The sequence below is a fragment of the Pocillopora damicornis genome, chromosome 8 (assembly GCF_964200805.1).
Source record: "Pocillopora damicornis chromosome 8, jaPocDami1.2, whole genome shotgun sequence".
Lineage (NCBI taxonomy): Eukaryota > Metazoa > Cnidaria > Anthozoa > Scleractinia > Pocilloporidae > Pocillopora > Pocillopora damicornis.
The window spans coordinates 20,997,751-21,019,326 of NC_142677.1; the positions used below are offsets into that span (position 1 = coordinate 20,997,751).

At 38.8% G+C, this 21,576-nt stretch overlaps 2 protein-coding genes across 15 annotated transcripts in view; one reads left to right on the forward strand and one right to left on the reverse strand.

Moving 5' to 3' along the window:
- The window catches only part of LOC113668640 (uncharacterized), a 34,775-nt gene extending 26,996 nt beyond the window's left edge, over nt 1-7,779 (reverse strand). For 8 of the 14 annotated variants that reach the window (XR_016188967.1, XR_016188966.1, XM_089213936.1 and 5 more), the window contains exons 1-2: nt 4,399-4,594; nt 3,449-3,552 (exon numbers count right to left, since the gene is read on the reverse strand). Coding sequence is in view for 12 of the 14 variants with exons in the window: in XM_089213936.1 (XP_089070062.1) it covers nt 3,449-3,485 (37 nt within the window). In the remaining 2 variants the exon portion in view is untranslated. Of the gene's footprint in view, nt 1-3,448; nt 3,553-4,398; nt 4,595-7,646 lie in introns of those variants that run through there. The other 6 variants (XM_089213938.1, XM_089213931.1, XM_089213930.1 and 3 more) reach the window with 5 other exon arrangements.
- Nucleotides 7,780-9,557: 1,778 nt separating this feature from the next.
- LOC113668606 (DDB1- and CUL4-associated factor 6) lies at nt 9,558-20,429 on the forward strand. The gene is made up of 12 exons (XM_027184545.2): nt 9,558-9,761; nt 10,132-10,193; nt 10,852-10,944; nt 11,609-11,686; nt 12,804-12,908; nt 13,912-14,025; nt 15,220-15,437; nt 16,145-17,285; nt 17,693-17,849; nt 18,563-18,648; nt 18,751-18,856; nt 19,694-20,429. Exons 1-12 carry the CDS (start codon nt 9,674-9,676, stop codon nt 19,741-19,743), a joined length of 2,298 nt encoding a protein of 765 aa, XP_027040346.2. The 5' UTR covers nt 9,558-9,673; the 3' UTR covers nt 19,744-20,429.
- Nucleotides 20,430-21,576: the final 1,147 nt, after the last annotated feature.

Genomic DNA, 21,576 nt, shown 5'->3' on the forward strand with positions numbered 1-21,576 from the left:
CAATGAATGTGACAACGAATACATCGGACAGACCAAACGCCAGTTTGGTACACGGTTAAGAGAGCACCAAAAAGCGGTTTTTCTTTGCAAAAAGGAAAATTCAGCTTTATCGGAGCATACTTGCCTAACCAACCATACAATTGGGTGGGATAATTCTAAAATTATCACCACTAATCGGCGTTACCACCAGCGCCTTTGTTTGGAGGCTTGGCACATTAACTCCGCCCACGCTCCTTTAAATCGTGACGATGGCGGTCTGCTTCCTGACGCTTATTTACACCTCGTCAGAAAAAAGGCCGCTAATTAGTGATCATATAAAAGGACCTCTTGTTGCAGCGTTTAGATCACCCCTGATGAAGGCACTAGACAGGAGTGTCGAAACGTTGGGTCTATGAATTGTAACTTCTTTGGTTACATTCATTAAATCTGCAAACCAGTGTAGCATCAAACTATGTCTGATTGTCCACCTGGTTGCCGTGTGAACTTTAATATATTTTTGTAACCTGTTTGAACCATGGACAACTTGGTTTTGACGGCCGGAATTCACACCACCCATTTAGTACAAAGTTCACACGCGCGCAGATGTCTGGCCGCTGTGTTTCCGTACGCACATCTTCAGAGGGCGACCCTAAAAGCCGGAACGGTGGAATGGTGGAATGGCGGAAAATGGCCCCAAATCCTAAAACATGGAACGGCGGAAAATGACCCCAAATCCTAGAACACGAAACGGATGTCAGGGCATGTTGCACTAATTTTGTACAAAAACACTCAACTGCTTGGCTCATTCATCCCAACGACGATAACGCGCGGGACTAAAATTAAGTGTTATTAATTTTTTTTCTTTCACCGAGTGGTATGAATAATAATGAACCATTATGCACGAAAGATAGCTGCGTTTTTGCGTTGTGAACCTGATTAGTTACTTTTTGTTACGCTAAATTTGCCATGAGTTTTAGTCGCGGCATAAAAAGTCGCACAAACCAAACCATAGGATCCTCGACCGATAGCCTCTTCTTAATCTCGCAACTGCTTCCATGCGAATAATGATAAACCATGACAATCCAAAGATCCGTCTGAATTACACTTCCCTTTCAGGAAGGGCAATTTAAACGCCATAGAGCTGACGATTTGCAATTTGTTGAGGAACAGAAGAAATCCGCTGAACGAATTGGTGAAATAGCCTCTTTTTTGTCCAGAAAGTTTATTTCTTCCGCTGATATGTAAGCCGTAAATTTCACAGTAGGATGGAGGTGGTTTGGACACCTGGTCGCGAAGAAATTCTGCAAATTCTTCTTGACGGCTTCCTTCTGCTAACTTTCTTTTGTCTTTTCACACCATGAGAAATTCCCACGCGCGTGACACCCTGCTAACCTCTCTTCACTTAGTGTTACTCAAGTCCCAAAACTTATTCGTGGATGGAAAAACGCTCGTATTGAAGGGATCGTAAAGGCCTATTTACACGGTACGACTTTGTCGCATGCGACAAGCTTACGACAGGCCTACGACACGAATTGTATCGTGTAAATCAAACCTACCACTCGCTTACGACTGTCGTGCACGTCACGAAAAATGTCGTAGGATTTTAAAACATGTTTTAAAACGCTGCGACAATCGTAGCCGAAATTGATGGAAAATGACGTATTTTGTGACAAATTTCTACTGAGTAGGGGAGGAAGGTGAAATTTTCTTGCGTCAAAATGGCAGAGGAAGTCGCCTCCGGAAAGTCGAAGACTGCTTCCAAAGCGAAAAATACATTCTCAGATGAGGAAACAGAGAATATGATATCACTGTGGAGCGAGGAAGAGGTTCTTTTCCTTCTCTTGCAAATTATTGAAACAATGACCGCGGCCGAAACGAGTGGAATTGCACGCGATTTTGGCATGTCGTAGGTGAAAATGTCGTGCGCGTGTAAATTGTCCTAAGTCATGTCGTAGGCCTGTCGTAAGCTTGTCGCATGGGACAAAGTCGTACCGTGTAAATAGGCCTTAACGAAGGCTTGTTCTCACGCTATTCTAAGTTTGGAGCTGGGGCTGAACGTTGTCATATTTTGAGAAGCCTAAAAACATTCCTGTGATGTTCTCACATTTACAAGCATATGAGTGAAATAATATTGTTTTAGTAAATCAATGCAGACGTGACCAGGAAACGTATCAAAGTTACAATTGTTTATTGTAATGAGGTATGTCAAGTTGGTTTTCACATGCTGTGCGACTTTTTATGCCTCGACTAAAACTCATGGCAAATTTAGCATAACAAAAGGTAACTAAACAGGTTTACGACGCGAAAACGCAGCTATCTTTCATGCATAATGGTTCATCATTATTTATACCACACAGTAAAAGAAAAAAAATTAATAACGCTTAATTTTTTAGTCCCGCGCGTTATCGTCGTGGGGATAAATGAGCCAAGCGCTTGGTGTCTTTGTATAAAATTTGTGCAACATGCCCTGACATCCGTTCCGTGTTTTAGGATTTGGGGTTATTTTCCGCCGTTCCATGTTTTAGGATTTTGGGGTCATTTTCCGCCATTCCGCTATTCCGCCGTTCCGGCTTTTAGGGTCACCCTCTTAAGAGGTTATAATTTGTATGTTTTACTTTCAAATAATGATAACAATAAATATATTTGTCATTTAAGTGTCTACTACTGATTTTGTAGCACTTTAATCAAAATGCATTGTCGTCTTACCACCCCAAAAATTGTATTTCAGAAATGAAAATCAAGCGTTTCCTAAGGAGCCCCAAGTTCCGTCCAAAACTTACGCTCTTCTTTTTTTTTTCTCTTCCGCGACTTTTTTCGCGACTCTTTTTTAACACTTCCTTTTCTTTCGCGACTTTTCCGCGTGTAAACGTCACCGTAAGCTCAGAGACGAATGGCACATGCAAAACATGGCGTCGAAGGAGAAGCTGCTTAAAGTAACTGAAACAAATTTCCTAATTATCTTTGCTTTATTGCCCCAATTTAAAGCACTCCTTCCACAATATGTACCTGTACTTCAGCCAGGCTACGTAGAGCGGCATGACCTTATCGAGTGTTACTTTAAGCTTGAGCTTCAACATCGTGAAATCTTAGCCTTCCTTATGCTCTCGCACGGCATTGTGTCTGCGTCAGCTGGAGAGAATTTTGGCTCACAGGGGATTACGCAGAAGGCATAACCCTATAACACCCCGTTGACGATGATGTTGAAATCGCCATTTTCCCGCACGTACCGTGCTCTGAGCCCTCGGTAGAAGTCGCAACAAAAAAGTCGCCAAAAAAAAGTCACTAAAAACATATCGTGGAAAAAAAGTCGCAAGCAAAAAGTCGCCAAAAAAAGGCTTCGAAAAAATAGGGTAAAAAAAAGACGCGAAGAAAAAGGAGGGTGAAACTTTTGGATGGCACTTAAGGGGCCCCGTAGTTTCCTTACATTTTGAATGAAAATTTGATATTTTAATCACATACCCTCCCTTACCTGTCACACACAGGACAACGAGATAAGCCAACAGCATTGTTTCCTCGGGGATTTGATTCTAAAAATCAAAGATCGTGATTTGATAAACACTTGACTTTGTTTGTCTGAAATGTAACGATAATAATGATGATGATAATGATGCAATTATCTAGAGCATTCTTCTTATGAATATGCTCTAATGAGTTTTACATCACCTGGGGGAACGTTGGCTAGACTACAGTCAGCAGTTGACGAGTTTTTTGACGGATATTTTGCAGGTGTCCCAAATTTTTGGAATTTTTTTGGTCGCAAACAACTATGTATTTTTACTGACTATATCACACAAGGAGAATTTTAATTTTAGGCAATACCAAGTACATGTGGGATACCGTCATTTTCGACCGAAATGTCTTTTCTTCGAAATATCTTTGTAACACTATTTTTCAATGCGATGCTTCTCTTAAGCTGCTATGTCCTGTGGTGAAAAATCAAAAGTGGGATGGGAGGAGAGGGGTAGGTGATAGTCCTCCTCACCCCCATCCGACATGCACGACAAATACAATTTATCATAATGAAATATCTCTGTCATCCTTTTATGCGCCTAATATACCTGCTATGTCCTGCACTGAAACGGCAAAAGTGGTATGGGAGGAGAGGTTGGTAAGGGTTTCCCCAACCTCTTTCCGAAATGACAAATATGAAGTCGTAACAATGAAGTGTTAGAAGCCAGCTGCTTACACTCAGACAACCTGCTCAGTTTCAAAATACATGTCGGACGCTTAGCGATTTTGGCTTAAACTGTCTCCTTATAAAAAACTATGGAGAGTTGCCTCCCTGACTGATGGTATTGTAGAATAGCTTGCGTTTCCCTGGTACGTAATTGCCTTCTTCGATCCAATTGCAACTAGATTTTTTTTTTAATCCGCAGAGGTGTTCCCTGTTTTCCGCTCGGTTTTCAAGGAGAGACGTACCTGTTGATCGCAGACCGGATGACTATGCTATACCTTGCTGAGAAGATTTCGCCTTTCTTCACTACTGGGCATAAATTAGCTTCTTAAAATGAAGAGCGGAACTGAGCCGTCAGAACCCCTGTACGACTCTTCGATGAACATTCGTTTCCGCCGCCGCCGACGCACTTTTTAATTTGAGTACTTCAGTTACTCGCCTAAAAAAATGCTTTCTATTCATTTCGTGCTGATAAATCGAAACTTTGCTGACAGATTATGGATTTGTAACGGAAATATTCTTTTTTGTCACTCGTCAAACTCCACAAACGCTCGAAAGCTCATTAAGGTTGCAATTTTGTTCAAAACTTGATATTCCACAGTTCTATAGTATAGGGGTCTCGCTCTTCGATCTTACTGACCATTTCCTACACTTAACTATGACCGGATATTCCTGGTCGGTGCAGTCTGTGCTTATAAATCAAAGTTTTTAACAAAGATCCGCAAATATCGAAGGGGGCTTTGCAAAATCAAACTATCCTCTTGAGGGGTGTTTGGAAAGAATTTCGGTCTGGGGGTGGCAAAACTTTGATCGCATTTGCATACGATTTAATCCGCTTTGGTCTAGAAATTCTTCTGTCTATAATTACAAAAATAGAGGAAGAAATAAAAGTAAAAATAAAATGAAAAAAATAAATTGCATTCTGCCTATGGATTTCGGGTTTATCTTTTAGAAGGTAAGGCCTTCAAGAGTTGTAACCTGAAACAAACTGTATACTTCAAATGTGCCGAGACTGATTTAAATAATTTATATACTTATAAAAACCGCACGACAAAAAAATATTTATTTGATGTAGGTTATATTTAATCTGTTCGTTTTCTTCAAGACCAAGGTCATCTCTGCTCGATGTAAAAAAATTGAGAAGCGCACGAATACTTGAAAAAGCTAATTCTCGTGAAAAAAAAAATTGCTCTTAAAAATCTGTAGATATTGATGGATTATCTACGTAGCTACATTTATTGATCTGCTTTCTCTGCGCAAGAAAAAAATTTGCTCTGTTTATTGGAAAATTTGGTCGCGTTTTGATTGGTTGATTAGTTAAAAAAAAGTATTAGGTTCTTATGTTAATGAATTTGATTATGGCCTTGAGATGTGTATCAGACGCGTGATAATTGATGAGGGCGAAACTCGAATTAACTAGAAATCTGGAGCTAAAAATTCAATGGTTTATATCATAAATCTCTTATTCGTTCAAAAGTTAATAAAAAGACTGTCATAAAACATATTTAAGTTCACATGGCAATCAGGTGGACAATCAGACATGGTTTAATGCTACTCTGGTTTAAAGATTTAGTGAATGTAACCGAGAAGTTACAATTCGTAGACCTAACATTTCGACACTTCTTTGTAGTGCCTTCATCAGGGGTGATCTAGACGAAGGCGCTAGACAGGAGTGTCGAAACGTGGAATCTATGAATTGTAACTTCTCGGTTACATTCATCAAATCTTAAATGTTTAACCAGAGTAGCTTCAAACCATGTCAAGACTGTCATATTTTATGGAATAATGATACGAACAAGTCACGCGACGTTTTTTCTTTACACTCACTATTTCTGTCTAACAAAATAGATAGCGAGTAAATAGCATAGCTTCCTTTGATTGCAGTTTTTGTGATGCAATGCTAATAGATTTATACTAATTCCCTGGCGATGTTTGCCATTTCCTCTCAAGCCATTTATTGTTACAATAGGATGTAGCTCACTGTATAATCTTGATTCAGCTGTGTGTAGTTTTTCTCATTTTCCCCGACAAACCGACAAAAGGTATTACACTATGATCACTTTCGATGTTCAAGTGAAACTTGCTCTATTTTAAGCTTTTATTATGTTTTTTAAACTAGGGAAGAATTTTGTGGAGTAAGATGAAAACAATAGCTCGAAGCAAAATTTTTGGCCAGCCGCCACTACGTCTGCTCAACTCGGTGTAAACATGCAATCCTCATCGATTAACGATGACAGTCGCTTAATGCTAAGGTCTTTACAGGGAAATATTCCTAACACTTGACGGATAAAAGCTAAAAAATATTTCTTTTAGGTGGAGGACGACTAAATTGTAGACTATTTAACCGTTTGACGATTAACGGTTGGCCCTAGCAAAACCCTCCAACATCCCGCTTGAAAATTCAATCGCATAATTATGCTCCTTTACAAAACAACTTTGCATCAATGTGATCGTTTTACGTACATTTTCCACCTCATTAGGTCTGAAGTATATAATGCAGTTAACGTTCCATGCAGAATTAAAAAAAAAAACATTGGGCTCCTACATCGCCAAGTAAACAAACTCCAATGCAAATACTTTTTGTAAGCGGTCAGTGTGATCGTGACTGTTCAAATCCTAATTTCCTTCCAACGAATTCATTACATGCATAGACCAAGCAAAAGTGGCTTGCTTGTTAGGAGGCGACCACATTTACAAAGACGAAGATTTTTCTCCAATTTAGATGTCAGTATTTCAAATTTATAAAATTTTATGGATTTAAATTTTGTGTTATGCGTATTAATGCAAATCGAGAAGTTGGTACAAGTTGCATCCGGTACGTAATCTAATTTCCGATTCAAATAACAAAAAAACTCGATCCAGTTCGATCAGTACTTCAAACTTTTGTTAACAAAATATTTTTTCATCATTGTTTCCTGGAAATGTTTAAATGCGAAGAAAGAGAAAATACAAATTGTCAACTAGTGGCGAATAGTTCAATAGAATAGGTTTAGAATCATTCGTTTTAATAATGTGCATTGTCGTTGTCATTGGCGGCTCGAATTGGCGGGAAACAAGATTCGGAGTTGCAAATCTGTGCGCTAAGTGCAACATAACGAGTTTAAAACTAATAAATTTTGGCGAGAAGAATTGACGTGTACTCATCTAGCAAAATCATCAAAAAGTGTTTCGTGCTTCAACCTCATTCTATAGAGGTCGGAAAAATGGAATAGAACACACTTGGATAAGATAGAAATCGTTACTATTGGCTATAATATCGTAATAAAGCAGAAACAAAAGTAGTCCTCGTAGACCTCTCTATGTTTTCCCTATGTGAGGTTTTGTTGTCATAGTTTTAACCGAAGGGAAACAATTAATTAAAATTTGTGCACCATCCAATGAAAGCAAATTTTAAAAAAATATAATAATATTTAGTTCACTAACTTTACCTTCTGGCTTGAGTGGTAACTGACTCAAAACCGAGTAGATTGAAAAAATCTCCTAGAATACCTACCTATGAGACAAACGTTTCCCTGAGTGCTCAAAAGGTAACCCTCTTGAGGAACGCGCTTATGCAATTTGTTGGTAAATTTGGAATGGAACGAATTATGAACAACTCGCGTAGCCAAACAGAAAATGTATGTAAACTCTGTTAATTCATGCAAGGAAAATCAATCAAGCGGACAAAATCTCAGCCAAACTGTTAGCTTAGGTCATTGAATGATGTAGTTTATCTTAATCCTCAGTCAGTTGACGAGAAACGCAATTTCTGCCACGTTTTGTCGTATTACTTTCAAGTCACTTAGAAACATACATTTGAAGAAAGTTCATGTTTTGTAGTTCCAGTTATTTTTAGGCGGGAGCTTTTGGCGCAAAGTAAACTGTAAATGGAAACTATAGACCGCAATTGTTTACTATTATTAACGTGCCAAGCCCTTTGAGGCGAATTTCAGTGCCATCTACCATAACGGTTACGTCAAAACTACTTTATTTTGGAAGGACTGAGCATAACCTTCTTTTGCCGCCAAAAAGCAATTCATAACAGCGTTAAAAAATATGATCGCAGACGGGCAAGTTACCTCAAGTTTCCAAACATGTAGCCTCTCCCAAATTTTTGTTATCAATAGCACGTACAATCATTGATATTTATCGCAATTATTAATTATTATCGTAGTGAAGTGGTTAATAAAGTGCATCAGACCATAAAAAAAATCGGTAATGCAGGATAATTTTGTCCGCTCTTTTTTTGCGCATGATTGTTTACCCTTAATTCAACAGAGAATGGAAAATAGTGCGTGCTTAAGTGTTACACAAATCTAGAGATAAAAGTTGTTTTCTTTTCAAGCGAGTCGTTCTCGTCAGCAAGCGGATGCATACCGGCGCCGACAATTGCGTACGTTGAAAAGATCCGCCTAAAAAAAGAAAAAGAAAAAGAACAGGGACAGAGCGTGCAAATTTCGTGAAGAAACCATCCAGGCTTGACTCAGGCTTCTTCTCTGCAACTGATTGCATCGCGCGCAGCTCACCTCCGTGGATCATTGTGTTACTTGAGAAACTTAATCAAGGTTCTTCTCGGATAATCTCGAGTCCTGATCATGAGTTTGCAATTGGGTTAGACCCTGAGTTAAATCTTGCGCAAAAGTTCGAGTTGAACTGTGAAAAAACGACGACAAAATGCACCAAAACAAAATTTACGTCGTAGGGGGTAGGGTAGGGACCCGCAAAACCAAAGCCCGTTGGGCTGATCCGCACAGATATCCATCTATTTCTAGGAGGAGGACTGCAACCCTAGAGAGGACTCCCGTCATGCCAAAGGAGCCGGGAAGCCTCTTCACGCGATCACGAGTACCCCTTCACCGGGGGTGGCGCTATTGAAAAATGGTGAGTGAAGGTATATTTTCGCAAGATGTAGGTATTACTTCAAAAACGAAGATGCCTCGAGTCTTTTAAGAACCAATGTAAGGAGACGGTATAACCTCTATTCTCATTCTGTCATTACGCGTTACATACGTTTTGGACCTGTGTATTTCTGTGTTTGTTTACGAAAACCCCGGACGATGCTAAGAAAAAGCAAAGGTACAACCAAGACACGTAGAATTTATTTAGGTGCGTTTCACTCTGAAGCGTGTTTCAGCCTGTTAATTGGCTAACGTATCATTGCAAGAAATTGGTGTCAGACAAATACCAAGAAATCTCGAAGGTTTGAAGCCCCCTCCCCCACCCCCTCCCATGTGCCTTCGGATCGGGATCCACCACTGACATGCATTAGTTTTTTTCCTCAACTCGCGATGACTTGAACCTATTCAGTGAAGCTTAACTTACTTTGTGTCATGAAAAAAAAAGTTGAAGCGTGAAACTGGACACGAGCCTCTTAGCAACAAAATGCAATCGCGGGCGCATAACAGCTGGAAAAGGGCCCAGACACATGCGCACAAGCTGTTAAAGGTCACCAAATCCAAGATGGCGATATTTTGACTGTCACCCATTTAGGCCCGCTGTTGTCGTGTTTATAAATTTCTGTTTCCCATTAACGTCTGAAACATGCAGAATAGAACAACTCTGCATCACGATTTACAACGGAGGGTTTATGGTAACTTACCGCCGGGCATGTTGATGAAAAGAGCGAGAGGTGTGTTTAAAATATTAGTTTCAGATTTTGTTTTGATGGAGCGATGGAGACATTTTAAGCTTACATTTTATAGATCTATTGATCTCTCAGCTGTATGTAGCTAAGGATATTTTTTATTGTCCATGAGCTTTGCCCAATTTAAGAAAGAAAAATATCGATAAAACAATAATTGAAAATCATCTGCACGGTTTCAGTTTTCCTTCCCACCGAAAACTTTTTTTTTCTTTTTTGTCTACCACTCTGTTCAAAAATTATCATGTGTATTTACTGATATCAGTTATGAAAGTGATAGAAAATCTTTTCTTCGGATAGATTTCTGGATAAAATACTGTTAATTAATTAATCGCTATTTTTTTCATTTCCTGGATAGGAAGTAAATATCTGCTGCAGTGCTTGCAGAAAGAAACAGCTTTGACGGGGCATGAAGGCTGTGTAAGTTTTGAGTCAGTGTTATGTTGTGTCTCAGGATAAAAATTATTCCTTTTCTAAAAGAAAAGGAAAAGAAAAAGCATATATTACACTAAAAGGGCATCTAGTTATATACACCCTTACCTTACCCTCCCCTCCCCCTGTTCCTCCCTCAATTACCCTTTACACCCCAGTATCAGTATTCACATTCTCCATACTGCTTGCTATACATTTGCTATGGTACTGAAAGGGAGAATTTGTTTAACAAGAGCTTTTGTAATTAATTCATGATCATTTCCTTTATTCTCATTTCATTAATGTTTGTTTTAACAGTGATAATGTAAGGAGAAAGAGGATGCTAGTCACTCTTAGAAGTAAAAGGGTTCACAGTAGTTTTCTAACCAGGTCCAAATAGACTAGGCTAGAACATTTTCCTTTAGTTTTAGTCTTGGGTTAGTTTGCCACTGGTGGGTTTTGACAAGAATTCCCCTCGGTTTACATTTAACAAGAAAATTTTGGTTTTGGAGTCTCTACCAAATTGGAGCTTTCCTTGAGAGAATTCCATAGAAACATGTTCCATTGAAATGTAAATGTTTCTGGTCCACAGCTGTCTAACATAGTGATAAATTTCAAGCCCCCTTTGTTTCTCTTGTGATAATACCATTTTGTCTAATTTCTTTAGGTTAACAGTATAGCTTGGAATGAGAGTGGCAGCTATCTTCTCTCTGGAGCTGATGATTGCCGTCTTAACATTTACCAGCCAACAAAAAGAAAGGTTAATTGTACAACTTTATGTCATAATCTCATTGGCATGTGTAGTAGGAATTTTTTTTTTAAATCTTGAATAGTATTCATCTTTTAGACTTTCCACTGAGAAAACATGGGACAATTGTTTGAGGTTAACCCTTTAAACTCCCAAGATCTAAGTGTTAATTCTCCTCTTTAGCTGCTACACATTTCCTTGTAAATATGTTACGAGAATGTGGTGTTACATCAAGGTAAAACTTCTATCTGTTAGGTTTGAGTATTCTCATAACCTGTTTGCTGAATATTGTATGAATATTAAAGGGAGAAGTTACACGTAATCACTTTTGGGGATTTAAGGGTTAACAGTTATTGTTAATTACATGTGGTGTAGTCCTTGTCATAATAAAGGTCAAAATGACAATGAGGATTGGAAGGTCTTCCCAGTAGGCATTGGGCAGCTAGTCTTGTGATTTACCCTACACTTTTGTATCTTGTTAAAATATGCTACTGTAAAATGGACTTGTTTTAATGCACTCTTTTTTTATTAATTCTGGGAAGAAGTGGACAAGTTGATAGTATGAAACCCTTGTACCAAGATTACCTTGTAATAAAAGTTTGGTCAGAAATATTCTTTTTCCTCCTCCATTTATTTATGTGCAGTGTTGATATGTATAATAATATCTTATTTTCAGTTGCTGCATTCCATCAGATCTGGTCATAGAGCCAATATTTTCAGTGCCAAATTTCTGCCTGGTTCAGGAGATAAATGGGTGAGTGTTCTTGGGTTGACAAATTCAGTTCTGTGTTTGAAACTCTTTTGATATTATCTACATCCTCATGTTGTTCAGCCTGATGTGACAATATCTTATCACAATTTTTGATGAAATAAATTTCATTTGAGCTGCCAATTGAAGTCAGTAAAAGCACTGGTCCTTGCAGGTCTGCTATAATTTTTTGCAATTGCAGAAAGAAAGCCTGAAAAAACTCCGGCCTTGACAGGATTTAAACCCCTACCTCACAGTTATTAGTCAGGCACTACTCCCAAAAGAGCTACAATGTACAAAACCACACTTCAGGAGTGAGGGAAATTTTAGAGGGTTTTTCTTTCCCCAAGGAGGAATTTGAACACAATTTTTAATGACATAAACTTCATTTGAACTTTGGTTGAACATCAAGTAGAGAAATGATCCTTGTAGCAATTTCAGACAAGAAGCCTGAAAATTTTCAGGCTTTGACACAAGGCTTCAAGCTGAATTTTTCAAAAAGTTGCCTTTTGGCAACTTTCCATTGTGAAATGGTTGCCATTAAAAAATTGTGCTTGCCTTTCTTTTCAAATCTGTTGGTTCACCATGTGGCCACTTTTGTCAAAATTCTAGCCACCAAATATATTTTTCACCCGCCATGGTGATTAAAACTTGGAGCACTGTGATGAGATTCTAACCTGTGCCTCCCATGAACTAGTTGAGTGCCACTATCAACTATGAAATGAAGCTAATGTGACATCTATCAGACTGAAAGCCCTCACCGAAGCACAAAAGCTTTAACCCTTTATGCCCTAACATCAGTATGCATATTCTCTATACTGTTCTCTACACATTTCCTAAGGTGCTGACAAGGAGAATTTGTTTAATACCAAGAGCTTCTTTAGTTGGTGATCATTTCCTTTATTCTTGTTACCTTAATGTTTGATTCAGGGGTGATATTGTTGTTAGAAATTAGATGCTAGTCACTCTTAGGGATCAAAGGGTTAAATTAAACAAGGGACAACTAGTCTATTTATAAAGACATACCTGATATAAAGCTTCAGAGGCCTTTGATCAAGCAAATAATATTATCAAAACATAAAAAGCTTGTTTTAATGTATATACATGTTGTGTGCACCAACAGATAGTGTCCTGTGCTGGAGATGGCATGATTCACTTTACAGATCTCAATAGAGAAACAGGCCATGGACAGTTTCAGTTTAATTGTCATGCAGGAACTACATATGAGGTATGGTATACAGTGCTGCAAGCTCAATTTTGTCTATAAATATGAATTAAGTATATCCCAGTAGGCTTATCACCAGAATACATTTGTTGAAAAAGGACTTTGAAACTAGTTATAGAAGTGCTTTTATTAAATTAGCTTTTGCATTTACTGGTTTTTAACTAAGCATGAAAATGTGATAATAAATCAAATTCATTTCAATATGTTTGAAACAGAATTAAAAACTTACAACATGAAAAAAAACTGGAACATAACAAAATGGAAATTAAGACTTTTCCTTAGAATTCATCTTTGATAATTAAAAAGAAATAATAAAGTTGTTCCACAAAACTTTTAGAATTTTCCATCTGAAGTAGTACAGAGTTCGTATCTCTTAAAACAAGGAATGCTAGAGGTGGGCTTTTAATTGGATTGATCATAACCATTACATTTTCTCAAATGCGATTGGAGCATTTGCAGCCTCATTTTTCACTAATCATTCTGTACAGTTGTAATTAGACAGTGTAATTGGACAGTTGTCTGTAATTGGACACCTGTAATCAGACAATTGAAGCAGCCAATCATACTAAGTCCACTCAACAAAATCCACCAATCACAGAATTGATCACAATAACCATGGCAACAACCACTTATTTAAAGAAAAACTTTGGAATTTTCAATTCCATAATTTCTAAAAGTGAGGAACATTAAACTCAAGATATTGTCTTCACTAGAGATAAATTATTTGTTCAAGATGTATTTGTTTATTTGGAAATTTTAATGGTTATGATTAATTGGTAACAAGACTTTGTGTTGTCCAATTCTGTAATCACTCATATGATTACAGACCAAATTGGACTCCACTCAGTCCTATTACCATTATACATTTTTCATTTACACTCAGATGGTCCTATAACCAGGGAGGGTGGGGAGGGGCCAGCTTACGAGTTGTAGGGTACTGTATGATATTTGATAAAGCACACTGTGCTTCTAAATCATCTCAGTTATGTGATTGTTTTTGTGCTAGGTAATTACAACTCCTGGGGACCCTAACACCTTCCTTAGCTGTGGGGAAGATGGCACAGTCAGACTGTTTGACCTGCGAACCAAGACAAAATGTTTATGCCGAGATTGTAAAGAGGTTTGTTAGGTTACAGAAACTTGTCACCATGAAAATTTTCCACTTGTATTGTATTTAAGATCAACTGAATGTGTTCCTCATTAACTTTATTCAGTAAAAATGACATTTTTTGAGAAAGTTGTTTTGTTGTCTTGCAGTGAGCATGGTACAGAGAAAAAATGCTAAGTCCACATGAGAGAATTGAATCAAAACCTTTTGGATTCTGTTATGCTCTTGAGAAGATGATGCAACATCTTACTCTTTCACATTTAATTAGCAAGCCTAAAATTTATCATCCACTATATTCCATTTCCTCAAAATTAATGAAGTATTTGTAGTTAAATGCTCATCAAATCAGGACAAAAATTATCTAAGATTTCTAGAAATTCACCAAAAACACCAAACACAGGTCTATTATGTGGTTTAATTTGTTTTATTTGTGTAAAAAACTTGCTGTGCTAAAAAAACAAAACTGAAAGATTTTTTTAGCTCTTGGATCTTGAAATATTTCTTGTGAGTTATGTGAAATAAGGGATTTTAGACACAATCAAGGCTCCAAAACGTCTTGCCTCGGTCGTTCAAAAGTTGGATATTGCTATCCAGTGAATAAATCGCTATACAGTGGACAACGCCATACATTCTGCAATCACTTATCTGCCAGATAGCAATTTATCCGTTTGATAGCATTATCCACTCCTCATACAACTGAGCCCTGGATTTCATTTATTTTGTGAAGTGGTTTAAAGTTTCCAATTGCCTTTTCTTGTTATGTGAGAAAAAGAGCATAAAACAAAGAGAAATGGAATTTTGATTTGAGATAAAACTGAAAATGGAGACGTGGATTACAGTGTGGTGTGTGGTTGGGGGTTTGGGCCCCAAGCTTGTAATCTGGTGATCCTATGTTCAAGTCCTCCAACTCTGTTATTCGCTGGATTTGTTCTTGGTTGCCTCAAATTCAACTCCCCTGCTGCACTTTGTCTATAGCCAAGTAGCCTGCCTCCTGCCTGCCTATTACACTATTTTCATGTTCATTTTATATTTTAATATTTTTAAATCAGTTAGACTTGTATAAACCTACACCTTGGTTGCCCTGGAATTATGGAATTGGTTATGGTTAGATTTAAGGGTTTCAGTACAATTTTCATGTGGAGTCACTGATTTTTTTTACTATTGTGTTGAAGGAGCCCCTCATATTTTTCTCTTGTCCTAACACAGGACATTCTGATAGACTGCGGTAAAGCAATCACATCCATCAATCTGAATCCCATCATGCCGTATCATCTGGGTGTTGGCTGTGAAGACAGCACTGTAAGAGTGTTTGATAGACGTGCACTAAGCAGTAGCAGCACCAACAAGATGAATGGAATGTTCTGTCAGTTTAGACCAGATTCACTCAATGGTAGAACATGTCGCGTCACTTCACTTCATTACAGGTGTGAAAATTGTTTATCAGCTAATCAAGTTTTCTGAAAAATGTTGTGATTGTACTGTCTGTTCCTGTGTTTGGATAAATACCTTAGTTACTAGATACTCTGTATTTTATTTGTTAGCACACCCTTGACCGCAGTCACGTGATTATCCATATGTATCAAATGTGTAAGGCACTTGGTCTGATTCATGCGTGAGTCACGCATTTTTCTCTAATAGTATATCGTACCCTAATACACAGCAGTAATTTTAAAGTAAATACAACTTAGCAAAAATTCAAGTGTATGATTATAAATTACTTTCACGAATTTTCTTGGTCTATAATATTCATCTTGTCAGTATTTCGAATTATATGAGGTCATATGTTCCAGCTTGTTGTGAAAAATCAAACGAGGTTTTAGATCTCTTTCTCTTTAAATAATTCGTAGATATTTCAGAGGAGGCCAAGAAAAGATGAAATACGAAAATGGTTGACCGTCTATACACTTCGTTTACACCAATTGTCAACTTTCAAAGGTTTTACTTTGTACAATTAAGCAGATGTTTCCTTTATGGACCTTGCATGAAAAGCTTTGGGGCATTGATAAGCAAGCATAAGTCTCTATAAATAACTTGGAAAAATATTTATGACTCTTGTTTAGGGGAGTACACTGCACACCAACTTTACATGTCTCCAGGCGCGTGTTAAACTTCTATGCTCTTCCTTTTCTAGCCCTGATGGTAGTGAACTCCTTGTGAGTTACTGTGCTGATTACGTCTACCTATTTACCTTACGCGGAAGTAAACAGCTTCGCTCTACACATGACGATGACCTGGAGGGTGGATACTCCAACGGTAGCAACGGTCATCGGAATGTACCACCACTGAAACGTCTGCGCCTGCGAGGAGATTGGTCAGATACAGGTCCCAATGCCAGGCCTGAAAGTGAACACCCTTCCCCAGAAAACTCCCTGATGCAGCGTATGTCCGATATGTTTGCACGCTGGCTTGAAGAATCGTTTCGCGCCGGACAGCGTCACAGAGCCCGAACATCATCGTCGCGCTCGACGTCGGTGTCATCTACAACATCATCTTCGTCGATGTCTTCGTCGCCGCCATCTTATATGTCTAGTAGCTCATCAGAGTCAAGCGGAGCTTCGGGTTTGTTTGGAGAGGAACCGAGGTGGCGTTGGAGTCGTGAGCGGAATTCCGAGGTGCCCCAAAGTAGAAAGGGAGTGAGGGTAGGTGAATCAGGCGGAGCTTCCGTGGAAATGGAGTCAGAATCAGCGGCGAGCGTAGATGATGCCAACAGAACTGGCCAGGAGAGATTAAACGTTTCTAGCACCAAATCTGTCGAGCTTATTCCTCACTGTGAAAAGGAATTTGAAAGTGTTCCTAGAACTACTGAATCGACAACCTATGTCAATGATACTATGGCAGCCGCCGCTGAAAATAATACAGGATCAAGCGAAACCTCAACGATAGCAATCGAAAGTAAAGACACAGAGAATGGGCCAAGTAGCCATCGATTATCTCAACAAATGGACCAGTCAAAAGTAAAAGACTCACATTCGAACACTTTAGTAAAAACGAAAAGTAAAGACAGTTCTTCACCAGCTACGCAAGAAACCACCCGCCCAAGCCGTACGCACGCGGATCCAACGTCTCAAGAGGAACCAAGAGACGAACGAAATCCAGGCGTAAGTGGCGATGAAGGCGTTGCTCTTCCGGAACACACCTCAGCAGCTACTCGAATTCAGCGCGTTTATAGACTTCATAAGAAGGCAAAGTCAAGTACGGAGTGTGAAGGAAAGGATCTTTGGATTCCAGAAATGACACGAGTCTACAAGGGCCATCGTAATGCACGAACAATGGTTAGTGTACCTTACACAATGTCTCTTTTAACCTGAATTGAAATTAAATTAAACATCAAGGTCTTAAGCTTGCGCAAGCCTCCCGGTGAGCGCATAGGAAGATTCTTGGACACAACTTCAGCTCAGAAAGGCAACTTGGCTCTGACAGCCTGAAAGCGCGCCACCTCGCTTATACAACGTTCGCATATGTGCACTCATTTGACCGCTGTGCTAACACAATCACTCGACCTGCTCTTCAGTGAAGATATCTCGATCTAAAGTGCAGTGCGCTGTACTGAATGTTAGTCTATCGCGTTTCTCACTCACGAAAATTAGGAAGTGATTTATTTGGAAGACCGAACCGGAATTGTTCGAATTACTATGAGGGATAAAACGGAATCTTAATTTTGCTTGCTTACACTCTGTAGATCAAAGAGGCTAATTTTTGGGGCGATGACTACGTTCTTAGTGGAAGTGATTGTGGTCGAATCTTCATCTGGGAAAAATACAGTGCCGAGTTGGTGATGATTCTTCAGGGTGATAAACACGTGGTCAACTGTGTTCAGCCGCACCCATATGACCCAAGTAAGCCATCTGTTACACTGGTCAACATGTCTTGTACATCCTTTCGTGCCTTCTTCATCAGATAAGAATTTGTAATAATTTATATGATAAGCTTACTTCAGCGGCAAAATAGAAAAAGGTGATGTAATTATAGATTTAGCAGTTGCGGACGATTATCAGGGCTTCATATTTCAAACAAAGTTATGGCTTCTCCTCCATAGGAGGTAGTAGCCATAAAAATTAAAACATCTTGCGCAAATTGAATCCGGAGTTTTCTGTGAAGATATATAGGGAAGCAGAAGTGGCTCGGTGGCGAGAGAACGCTTCTCTGTCTATGTTAAGTGCAAGCTATGAATAACGCTGCGAAAAGAGCGGTGAAGCTCGCGGGATTCGCCGCTCGTGCTGTGGCGCTAATTAGAGCCTGATTACAGTCTAGGACCTGGGCTGATTTTGAAATAGGTTCTCGTTCTTTTTCAAGGATTTTCCTTCGGGTTCTTTAGATTTGCTCTCTCTACGAAAGGCGACGCTCCAAATTCTGATTTCGAACTGGAAAACAGTGGATGCAGAGCAACCTAGAGGAAATGCCACTGCCTAATTACAAATTGTATCTCTAGGTATTGTTTTTATCCATGAAGAGAAATTCTGCCATCTTTGTGAATAGAGTGAAAAACAAAACAATAGAGACAAAACAAATTGAGGTTTTAGGACAATTAACTCCACATTCATTTCAACAGTTCTGGCATCAAGTGGAATTGACTATGATATAAAACTTTGGACGCCTTCTGCCAAGGAACCCATGGAACCTAAAGACAAGGATGAGGTTTGTGTGCGATTTTCTTTTTGCCTTTAGACAACGATGAAGAACGTATCCAGTGGAGTCCTGCCTTCTGTGTAATTGCTATAAATTTTGTTCTCTTTGTAGATAATTGGTCGTAACGAGAAAATGTTGGAGGAGAGTAGAGATACCATAACAGTACCGGCCTCTTTCATGATACGTATGCTGGCCTCTCTGAATCATGCCAGGTTTGGTAGGTCATCAAGGCTAGAATTCGTCAGCTTGCGAGCAGGCTCTCGTCATTATTAGCGCAGCAGGACGTGTGTATCTCCGCCCTAGGGAAGGGAAGATTTGAGGCGAGTCAGGAAGAAGTTTACCGAGGGTCTGGCACTCAAAATGATCAGTGCTCTATCCCTTGCAAACCTCTTGCCAAGTCGTGTTACTCAAAGCCTCATTTGTTTCCGTGGGCGACGAAAACGGTCGTGCCAAAGCGCTAAAAATGAGGGCGTGCTTGCAGGCGAAGAATTGCTGGACGCGTTCTCTTCTGTTTCTACTTAACCCTTAACTCCCAGAAGTGATTAACAAGTAATTTCTCCTAAAAATATCCATGCACTATCCAGCAAAGAGGTCATGAGAACACTCAAATTCATCAGGTACAGGCTTTTATCTTGATCTAACATCAAGTCCTCATAACTAACTTACAAGGAAATGCGTAGCTGCTAGAGGGGAGAATTGACAAGCAGATCTTGGGAGTTAAGCGGTTAAGCAATGCAATAAGACATTCTCAGGTTTTAAATAGTCTCATCTAGGGCATTTAATAGAATTCGGGAAAATAATGCAAATCCTAGACGCAGTTCCATCACATCTATCGACCTATGAAAGCGTGCGTACTATCTTAGTTATTTTATAAACACAAATATTGCGGCGAGTCCCATGATTGATAAGATTCCACTGATGAGGACTATCACGTCAATAATTATTTTTCTTAACCAGTTAGGAAGTTTTTGGAGTGGAACTGAAATCCCAGACGATCTTGTCGTGCATCACGAACAGACATGTGATTACGATTTGTTTCCTTTACACGTTACAGGTCAGCGGACTCAAGATGACGAAACCGACTCTGATTTGAGTGACGATTGAATTATGTGACGTGCTGTGCTGGTCAACAGACTGTCACGCAACTCATCTGATTCTTGTCGAGTTGGTTACTCTTACTTTTTTTCCGGGAATAGATATATATTGGGCAATGTTTGTCACCTCAATGCAGCAAATGGGTTTAAAGTTTATCCAATGTGAGATATTACTTTTTCGTGAAAAGAAAAGAAACAATTACTGTTCCTTTTCAGTCTGTTTAACTGTGGTGGAAATTATCGCAAGTTTCTTTCGAAACATTTTACGTTAGCCCTACTTCGTAACAAGAGCAGAGAGCTTTTCTGAACTAGCGTTCTATGGTTCGTTATAGTATATGAGATAGTAGTTGGAAACTTTAGTGAGTTAAGTGTTGAAAATATTTTTCACTTCGAACACTTCAGTGTACAGGTTTGTTCTCCTTTAGCCCTCTCATAAGGAGAGCAACATCTTTCAAATTTCATCTGCTGAGCTTGGGTCAGTTGAAGTATAATGAGGCCTTTGGTTGTCAGGGGTAATTTTTCTTTTGATCTTATAAGAAAGGAGTTAGCTTTGTGGGTTATTTCATTATATGTAATCGTGATCGATGGTGGGTCTGTAAATAGTTTGCATACTAGATGAAAAACGTTGTGTAAATTTATGAAATCTTGTACATACTGTAGATATAATTAAAAGATGTTTTGGTTTTTGTCTGGAAAGGAAGGATACCGTTGCTTGAATTTTCGTTCCCCATCACCATCTGTGTGCTGCTACGTTTCATGCTGTTTTACTTTGTGAAGTGCGGCCAGCAGTTTGTTAATAACAAAGGCATTATTATGGTGATACAAATACTGCAGGGATGATTAGAACCGAAACTTCTGCTCTCGTAATGTAATCAATAAATTCAGTGAATAATAGCGTCTTCGACATGTGAACTTTGAATCTTCAGATCCAGCTCCTGATATCTCAAAGCTACAACTTTTGAACCAGAATCCAATTTTTTTCGAGAATTGGAAGCAATAAAATCAAATTAAAGACGTATTTCAACTGCACTCACGAACCAGAGTACCGTATCCTCCAAACTGCGTTTGTACAGCCCCTTTTTAACTCGTGAATTGCGCGCATGCGCAAGAGCGAGTTATAGATATGATGTGGGGAATGACATTCGCTCGCTCGATTGGTCGATTCCTGTAAACTTTTTTTAGATTTTAGGCTTTTGAGTGCATTTGATAGTTTTTGGCGAGCAATAAACAGACGAAATGGCGACCTTTGCTGCTAAGAATAGTGGTGGGGTGAAAAAGAAGCCATTGACAATCTTAAAAGAGTTTTTTTTTTTCGTTTTAGTTTCAACAAGCGGCGCCAGCGACTAGCAGGCATGCAAGGATTCGCACTGAAATAACAGAACAACCTTCGTTTTTCATAAAATTGTAATTTACAATCCTTGAACTTGAACACAATACGAAGATTCATTGAAAATATCCCTTACTGCGAAGCGCTCGGAGTTTACAGATGTTCAAAAGCTTCTTCTGTTATGGCGTGAGATTGAGGACAAAATTGATCGTTTCGTCGCGTGTGTTTTTCCTGTGTGAAGCAACAGAAGATGCCGGCGACTAACTAAATAACAAGTTAACACGAAAATCAAATAACTAAAACAATTTTAGCTACCGATTTTCAGTGAATTTTTAAAGAACAATTTTCTTATAAGTTTCAAGACAATTTGAAGATTCAACATACATACAATGCGAAAGTTACACACCACAAAATTGATAAATAAGCCTGAAATGAAATTCTATCTTGTTATTGATTATACGTTGCCTAGCACGTGACTTAAATCTACCCAGGCGGAGATCCAAAATGACGGTGGCA

Excerpts from the sequence above, each read along its gene's own strand:
- LOC113668606 (XM_027184545.2), top strand. The coding sequence starts at position 9,674 with ATGCAGAATAGAACAACTCTGCATCACGATTTACAACGGAGGGTTTAT. Across the intron at positions 14,026-15,219 it reads TATGCCGAGATTGTAAAGAG|GACATTCTGATAGACTGCGG; the intron begins GTTTGTTAGGTT and ends GTCCTAACACAG. Across the intron at positions 15,438-16,144 it reads GTCACTTCACTTCATTACAG|CCCTGATGGTAGTGAACTCC; the intron begins GTGTGAAAATTG and ends TTCCTTTTCTAG.